General features: G+C 44.7%; 1 protein-coding gene across 1 annotated transcript in view; it reads right to left on the bottom strand.

The window, feature by feature from the left end:
• Positions 1 to 222: 222 nt before the first annotated feature.
• The window catches only part of SLC12A8 (solute carrier family 12 member 8), a gene marked incomplete at both ends in the record, with an annotated part of 48,285 nt that continues 39,695 nt past the window's right edge, over positions 223 to 8,812 (bottom strand). The window contains 4 exons of the mRNA XM_084289491.1: positions 223 to 388; positions 3,006 to 3,066; positions 5,448 to 5,565; positions 7,884 to 7,981. Coding sequence (XP_084145617.1) covers positions 223 to 388; positions 3,006 to 3,066; positions 5,448 to 5,565; positions 7,884 to 7,981 — 443 coding nt within the window. The remainder of the gene's footprint in view (positions 389 to 3,005; positions 3,067 to 5,447; positions 5,566 to 7,883; positions 7,982 to 8,812) is intronic.

Below are 8,812 nucleotides of genomic sequence, written 5' to 3'. Positions count from 1 at the left end.
GGCCCTTTCATTTGCGTGTTGGTTTTATCCCCCTCCCTTTTGGATACGGTTTGAAACCTGGGCATGCTGTAGTTTGCATAAACAAACAAGCCTTGAATATGTAAATAACTATTCACATCCTTTCCATATACATTCAAGTATTTCACAAGGCCCCGTGGCAGGGGCTAGCACTTATCAGCCCTTTCAGAAGCGACAACTCGGTATTTTTTCTGTCCTCCCCCTTTACTGAAACTGATTCACAAACTCTTCTCTGCTGATACGGGAGGACTGGTGATAGCGGTCTCGAGAGGCAAAGTCTGCGTTCTCCTCGGTGAGCTGCGTGGTCTCCATGCCAACTGTCGCAAAGGCCGGTGTCACAACGATCTGCTCCTTTGGAGATGGCCTTCTCCTGCAAACACAGAAGCAGAGGCACGACCCATTAGCAGCCACGCGCCCGGCTGTGCCAAGGAAAAATGCACCCGCGGCAGGGCGCTTGGAGAAGGGGCTGCATTGCCCTCGGAAGGCAGAGAGTTAATCTGCAAACAGTTTCCTAGAAGGCATGCAAAAACTATACTTCAACCTCCTCCCTCATAAACACTGGAAAATATACATTTTCTTAGCAAATACATTTCCTCTTTGGAATTGCTCCAAAAGTTGGCTCTGCCAGTTTCCAGACGGTGCAGGAAAAGAAGGAGCACGAACTATTGCTAATGAAAAATATCCTTCTTATAGTTTCCTAAGCTTTCGTGTACATTTCAATTACTTTTGAGACCATGTAGGCAGGAAACTCTTTTCCTCTTTTAAATATAAGAGGAGACTTCCCTGCAGTTTCTTTTTCCCAGAGGCCAACTTTAAGAAAACCTTACTGCACACCTGCAAATCAAAACTGGAGGACCTTATAACACTGACTCAGCCCTCTTTGAGGTGCCAAGGATCCTTGGTTGCTTTCATTGCTCTTGCACTCTAATGCAATGACTTCTTTACATCAAATTTTTTAATGTGTCTTGTTTGGATTTCAAGAAATTGTGGCTGAGGAAAAATGTGCAAGTGATTTCAATGCAATTTCTTGCAGCTTAGCAAAGGTGGGCTTCAAAACAACCCACCCGGCCCACAAGCAGAGCCAAAATTGTGTCCATACCAGCATAAGCAGGATCCCTGGCATTAGGATGAGGTTACCAAGCTGGCTGGCTCAGAGATTGCAGTCTTAGGGGGAGAGAAGAAAGATCGGTCTCCGTCTTGGGCTGCTGCCAGTTCCTCACTCCATCTTCCCTGACAGAGCCTCTCCTCATCGATTGCACTGATCAAAGCGCTGAGGCCTGTGCCAGCCAGATAACCTGCAGGGCAAAACGCCCGGCACCAATGACACCTCTGCCCACAAGGAGCACAAGGGCTGCCTCTCCGGAAGGGCTAGCTTCATCTTTCCTACTCCCAGTCACATACGGCAGCTGTCCGTGAAGTTAACCAGCCTCCCACAGGGAGCATCTGACAACAGGCAGGGTTGAGAAGTGCCGAGGGACAACCAGGAGGAAAAACTGCTCCATCATCATAGCTGCAGCACGGCAAAATTACAGGCAGTGGATGCGGCTGTACACCGAGGCGGAACAGGACAGCTAAATGCCTGGGACACAAAGCAGCGGGGTCTGACTCACCCTGCAATGAGTAATTCTGGCAGCGCTTCCAGCACAGCCCCGTGCACCCTGTTCTCCTCCTCACCTCTTCACCCCTGGCTTTGGCTCGTGTTAGGAGTGCAGCAGACATGGTGAGTGAGAGGGAGAAAGGAGGGGGCAACCCCTTATTCCAAATGAGACACGCACAAAGCACAGTGCACACCCTTGACACCCCCTCGCTCCTCCTGTTCTGTGTTGCTTGTCTGACTTGGGCTCCCATCCCGCTAACAGAGAAGTGTGTGGCTTTATGCAACTGCCATGAGAGGCAGCAGCAGCTGCATAAACAAAGCTATTCACAGCAAAAGAGGTTTGCAGGACAGGTGGGTGTTCAGGGCAGCCCCACACCTGGGGAAATCCACTGGTCTGGTAGAGGCAGCTATGGATGGTGATGCAGGAGACCTGACATGTCTGTTCTCAGCCGTGCCATGGACCTTTCATGGGGATCTAAGAGAGGTCCCATCACCTCTGGCCACTCTCCTGAGCCACCTCTGCCACCAAAGGCATGTAGCCATGTTATAGGGACAGTGGGCAGAGACGGGAGCTGGCAAGACAGGCATACACATGTGCCAACATGCTTAAGTGCCTGGACCTTCATTTACTTTAAAGAAGCCACCAAATTTGCACACCTAATGCCTGGCAGCTCATGTTATGTGATCTTTACTACAGTGCTCCCCCATTGCAACAGTAAAACAGCCAAACAGATTAGGAACCCCAAATCCCACTGCTCTGTACAGCAGCAGAGATGGTCATTACCCCCCATAGGAAACCCAAACATGACAGAATTAATAATTAATAGGATCAAAATAAATTAACAAAACCAGTTAGTATCCAACCAAATAAAAGCTCTGAGGCCTTCTGAGAAGGAAAACACCAAGATACATGTATTTTCTGCTGCAATCCCATACAAACTCGATACTGAATGGTTCCTTCATTGAAGACCTTGTTTATTGTATTTGCCTCTGCAGCTATTGCTGCTTCCCCCCAAATCTCCCCTCTGTCACTCCAGCCCAGCTGGCACCTGTGTACCTGTTCCACCACCACAGCAGTTCACCACCTGCCATGGGTGGAAGAGCTGGAGTCTCCCACTCCTCATTTACTACTGTGTTTTTGGGTTCAAGCTGTTCCTCCAAGGTTGAGCACAGACCTTTGGGGTTTGGAGAGTAATATCAAGAAAGCTTCAGCCACTGGGATACATCAGCACTGGACTAATTGAAGCCAACAGCCCTGTTTGCCTTTAACTAAGAACTTCAGGAAGGGCCAGACAGACTGCTTGAGGTAAGAAGCAGGTCAACTCTTCCCATGCACATTAGTGGGAACAAGGAGCACTGCCTCAATCTCTGCCAAGTGACTGGTACCAACCTGCATGAGGTGATCAAAGCTGACTTAATCCAGCTGAACAAACTGAAATTCGCTGCTGCTCCTACAGAGAAAAGACATGAAAAGTCAGTATGTTGCTAATTCCCTCATAATAGCATTTCACCATTTAATTTTTTTGCATAAAATCCCAAACTGACATGTTTGTTACTAGCTTTCAGTACACAAAGATTTAGCAACTGTGAGAACAATTCTGAAGTCTTCCCACTCGCTGTGGCTTTTAAATGATTGCTGAGAATCTAACCCAAAGTTCATATGGAGAACAGCTATTCCTTCCCAGACTGACAGCTTGTTAAAATACCAGCAAAGTGATGGCCAAAGCAAAGATACCAGCTGCAGCACCTTCTCCTCCTTAGGCTGCAAAGACCATTCCCACTGCAGGGATGGGGAGACAAAGAGCTGCTCAGCTGACCTAAGCCACAATGGCCATGGTCTCACTGCTCCCTCTTGGCTGTCCCCACGGAGAGCTGGTTTAACTTATTTGATCAACACCAAGGTTTATTTTGGGATTTTTTTTTTTTTAGAATTAATTTCCTGCACTGGCTAACTGCAGGGGCAGATATGTTCTGGAGCTGGCAGCAAAAGCAGCCCCCGAAGTCTGTGGTGAGGGATAGGGAGGAGAGCAGAGACCCAGAAACAACTGCTGGATTTTTTTTTTTTTAGGGAGGAGAGCAGAGACCCAGAAACAACTGCTGGATTTTTTTTTTTAGGCTGTTGGAGGGAAAGAGAGAGGAGGAGGGACCCGTCAAAATCATGGAGCATTCCTGTGGCAGAGCCACCGCTCCTGAGGTTTTCATCTAGTCCTTACTTCAGAGCATCTCTCAAGACAGTGTCCCACAACTTCTCTGTATAGAATGGTCATGCAGTCTTTTGAAGAACAAAATGGGTCATTTGATGTGGTGCGACTGCAAAAATCATTTTCACTCACAACCAAATAAAAATCAGGCTGAACTTTGTGTGTTCATTTTTAACTTCTTTGCCATGTGCTTTTTTACAGCATGCATGGGAACACAAGTGCAAAACAAACCAGGACAAAAATGTTTAATTATGCTGTCATTTCTCAAATCACTTTCCATAATCCTCTACACACTGAGAAATTATTTTTAGAGTCATTTTTGGAAATATTTAAAAAGAAAATAACAAAGATGTAACAGTGAGTAAACAAAGGCAAAGAAAACCCTAAGGCCTGAAGACACTACTTGTGTTTTGTTCAGTATTTGGGGGCAGTACAAAAAGTTTGTTAAAGTAAAATTTATGTATTTCCAAAGATACAAAGCTGCAAGTAGGAAGAACTAATTCACAGAGTCACAGAACGGTGCGGGTTGGAAGGAACTTGTAAAGATCATCTGGTCCAACTTCCCTGCCGAGAGCAGGGATAGCTTGTGCTAGCTCAGATTGCTCACAGCAACTCTTTTCCACCCCATACAGATAAATAAAAAAAGAATTCAGCTGTAGTAGAAAGATTGGTGAGTGATATATTGATAGTTCCTGAACGACTACTCATTTTTGCTTTCTCACAGCACGGGTTTCTGAAATCTGGTGTCTACTCACTGAATGCCAAATAACCTTTTATCTAAATAAACACAGGTGGCTACCTCTGCATTGTTTAAAAGACACAAACTCAGGTTTTTTGACTTCTCTCAGCCAGGTGCCAAACAAAACATTGCACATCCATGCATGCAGGTACGTACGCATTATACCCCTACATATATATGTATGCATATGGACGTGAGCAGGCACCTACTGTGTATCACCCTCTCCCTTCAGAAGCAGACCAACGCAAACCTCTCCTGCCTCCGTGCCAAGGACTATGCAATTATGAGCTGCTTTTTCAACATGCTTCAATATTTAATTATGAACTTGTTTAAGCCCATCACATGCACAGACCTTTTTAAAGCCCTTTGCCTAAGAGTATTTTCCCAGATTACGTTCCTAACATATTCAACCTGTTTAGATCTGGAATCAAAAGGCTCTCTTGTTTTGCAGTTACGAATGCTGAGATTTAATGAGATACTTGTCATAATTCCCATTTTCATTAAAGTTTTCTCAGGTGGTTTTAGACCGATTAATTAAATTTATTAAAATGTATTTACAACAGATTTTTTAAAACAGATTTTTCTCATTGCCACGATACGTTTGCAATCTGCCATCCCTGTTAAGTCTCAGAATCTGCTTTTGCCATTTAAAGTACAGTACAGTCGAAAAGCAAGCGCAATGTGCAAACTATCAGGCTAATGCTAGTTACAGTTGGAATCAAATATTAAAGAGCCAGACATAAAATGCATTGAAACTACCAAAGAAATTAAATTTCATCACTCACTGTGCCACCTGCATATTAAACACAAGCATCTCAATTCCTAATTAAGTTAAATTAAAGCTTAATGAATTTTTAAGCAGATTTAATAATACAGAAAAAAAATTACTCACCCAGGGGGAGTCCTGGACTCACTTGGCCAATGTAGAAGTACAGAATAACTGCTGCTCCCAGGCTGACAAGGGTGTAGATCCACTGAATGACAAACATTATGATGAGGGACACGATTGCCTGTTGAAAAGACAAGGTTTAGGGTTGCTCCAGAGCGAGGTAGCATACTGCTGTCAATCTGACAGCTGTTCTGCAAAGTCCAGAGAAGCTCTGATCATCTCTTGCTCTGGCCCATGGGAGAGCTGGCAGCACGTGCCCGAGGAGGACTACCCACCTTCACACACAGCTTCACATGGTTTCAGAAATTTATTCTTGAATCTTGCAATCTGAGCATGGTTTACAACCCCAATAAAACCTTGTTAATAAGTGAGGCAGTGCTAGGGTTCTCAAGCTGTTACGAAAGCATCAGTAACTGCATTTTTATTTATTTACTGCTAGAAATACTGAACCTTGTGTTTCAAATTCATGTAGAACTAGTGCTATGATGGCATCTCTGCATCTCCATCTTTCTCAGGCCCTCTTGGGAGTACTGTGTAAGAGATGTGCATCATCTAGACCTGGGACGCAGACACTCAGGTTTACCCTGCTGAGTGTTTCTGTTGAGGTGTCTTCCTCTTAATAACACCCCATGATGGGGACAGAGCCAAGGTTCTCCTTGCACGAGATCTACTGCACAGCCTGCACCCTGCCCATGGGAGGACCGACAGCAGCCACAACCATGGGTGGATGGACCTTACGGGCACCAGCAGCTGAGGGCTGTGGTGTAGGTCCCTGGAGGAACCACATCATCTCCTGCTTCCAGAGCACTCCATCACGAGTGGCTTTTGGCCACACATAAAGCATTGCTATCCAGTATTATCAGAAAAGATTTGGGTATGGCATGGCTGAGGTTTCTCAGCAAGGAGTTCCCCATGCTATACAGAGCTTCATTTGGTCTCACTCATAAATGAGGGACAGCACAGGCTTGCACTGTCACCTTCAGCAGCGTGCAGGTAGCTTTTAGTGAGCTACCTCGGGTCCTAGAGGCAGAGTTTTTGCTCAGGCTACTCAAACATACACCAGCTGTAGGTCATGGAAGTGTTGGCTAGCCCACAGGGAGCTCCAAGCTGCAGCAGCCAACAGGTCACTATTTGGGAGCATGAAGCTGTATCTGGAGCCTCACCAGCTCGCAGGGTAGAAATGGCTCAAGGGGCATATGAGTAGGGGCAGAAGCAGCATCTTCACAGATCAGGCTAGACACAGCAAGAGGCAGCACGTAAGAGCTAAAGCAGTCACGGCTGACATGGCTGGTGAAGCCTGAAGATGAGGCAGAGGGGAAAGGAGCTTGGATGAATAAGTGCATCTGATTTTATTTCAGTGATTTTATTTTGTGTTGATCTCTTCTCAGCTCTGTTGCAAACTCCTCTCAAGTCTGATTATTAACAGGAAACCAAATCTGCTTTAATGAGCACATCAGTCATCTCTTTAAGCCAATTCCCCCACGAAGGCAGAGCTGACCACTCTGAACCCCACGATAACAAACACTTGGGGGCCCTGTTAGTTACTGAGCCCAGAGAAAGCATTAGCGTGCAACCTCCTAGAGATGTCATCGCTAGAGAGGAGCCTCCAGCATCCATCCCACCCACTGCGCCAGGGTCTGGCAAGACCTTTCCCCAGTAGTTGGCTGCTGGCAGCCAGAGCATCAAATCTGAAAAGTAGGTGTCAAACTCTGAGGATTAAATTAGAAGGGTTCAGTGTGTTGTTCAAGGGTGTTTGTTATGTTTTATGTACAGCTATTAAATCCCAATCCATGCAGCAAAGCCAGATGGTTCACTCATTATCCATATCTGACCCTTTTCCTGTTATCTGCCCATTAATCCGTCTTCCCAAGAAGAATTTAAATGTCCTAAACTCTTCCGTGGCTTCAGGAACAAGCAATTTAAAAGTCATTTATTCTTTAAAGTAACATGCTAGAGGAATGCTCTGCTTTCCTCCCTCAAAATGTGGAATTTCACAGCCAGGCAGCTCTGATCAGGAGTTCAGTGCTGCTGAAACCCCACCCCAAGCTTGCAGAAGCTGTTTCGTAAATAAAAATAACACATCTTTGAAGCTGATGTCTCAATCCATTCCACGGCAAGCAAAAGCAGGCTCTTTGGTTCATAGTGAAGAGAGGGACACTGTGACTTTTTCCCAGCAAGCCATGTACATTTAACTCTAGAAAAGTCCTAAGATGTTGGAGTTTATTTATTGCTGTTGTTGTTTTAAATAATGTCATCTACCTTTCTCTTAATTTGAACCGCTGGGTCTATGGTCTCTTAAGTATTTAGTTCAGGTGACCTCCTGGGATACCAGAAACAAAAGCCATTTGAAAGTACTGGAGTGTATTTACACTAAGTGATGAATTTCCTTCCATTTCGGCAGTGATAAACCAGTGCTCAAAATAAAAGAAAATTACTTACACCAGCAAAGGAAACCCAGTGATTGCAGAATCTGGAGTAGAATGATTCTGGAATTGGCTGAATTCCCAGTTCTAGATTTTGTTGCCTTACAGATGGTTCTAGAGGAGAAAAGGAAAGAAAAAAAAATGTTAAAAATGAGCTAAAGAATTGGTCTCTTTCCACTTTGCCAAAAAACAAACCAGAAATTCTAGGTGACAGTTGAGTATGGCACAGTTTAACCAAAATTTCTAAAATGAAAGCAGAAAAGATGATCAAGAAAAAAAAAATTACAACTTTGGTACTGAGTCTATCTTTAGGCCTCACAGATGTCATTGCCTGCGATGGAAACTGAGGCACAGTTTCCATGTTTGTAAAAGAAACTAAAATTCTTTTCTCCCTCACATGCGTTTATGAAGCTTAATTGACTAATGCTGATAGATCTGAGACAACAACCTCTGTGGCAAAACACCCATATTGCCAACGAAATAAATTCAGATTCCTAGCTGTGGATGACAAATTACAGCCTCCACCTGCAGCATGGGGATCATCTCATTTCCACAGCCAGAGTTTTAGTCTCTCAAGGCTCCATCGCTCCTACTCCACATCATGGTGAAATAAGGCCCAAGATAACACTCAAAATGTTTTTAATGTACGGTGTTAAGATCCCATTTGTAGAATAATGAGTATGCAGTAAACAGCCCTACACTACATAGAGTCCTGCCTGCTTTCCTGTGATTAATCTTCCATGGGAAATTACATTGGAACTTCTCCTGTGATTCATTACGATGAACTCTACCCTCACCTGTAATAAAAGATATTATTGCTATGAATCACTGAATGACAGCCCCCTATAAAGCTAGTTTCTCGCCTGCCTCCAGCAAAGCACCAGGAGGACTAAGACTGTAGATAATTCCCTGTGAGCATGGAGATGCCCATCTCCTACACACTCA

Source organism: Netta rufina, assembly GCF_964035555.1.
Source record: "Netta rufina genome assembly, chromosome: 6".
Taxonomy (NCBI): domain Eukaryota; kingdom Metazoa; phylum Chordata; class Aves; order Anseriformes; family Anatidae; genus Netta; species Netta rufina.
The sequence above is the reverse complement of the archived record's forward strand: the minus strand, read 5'-3'. Positions and strand labels throughout refer to the sequence as shown.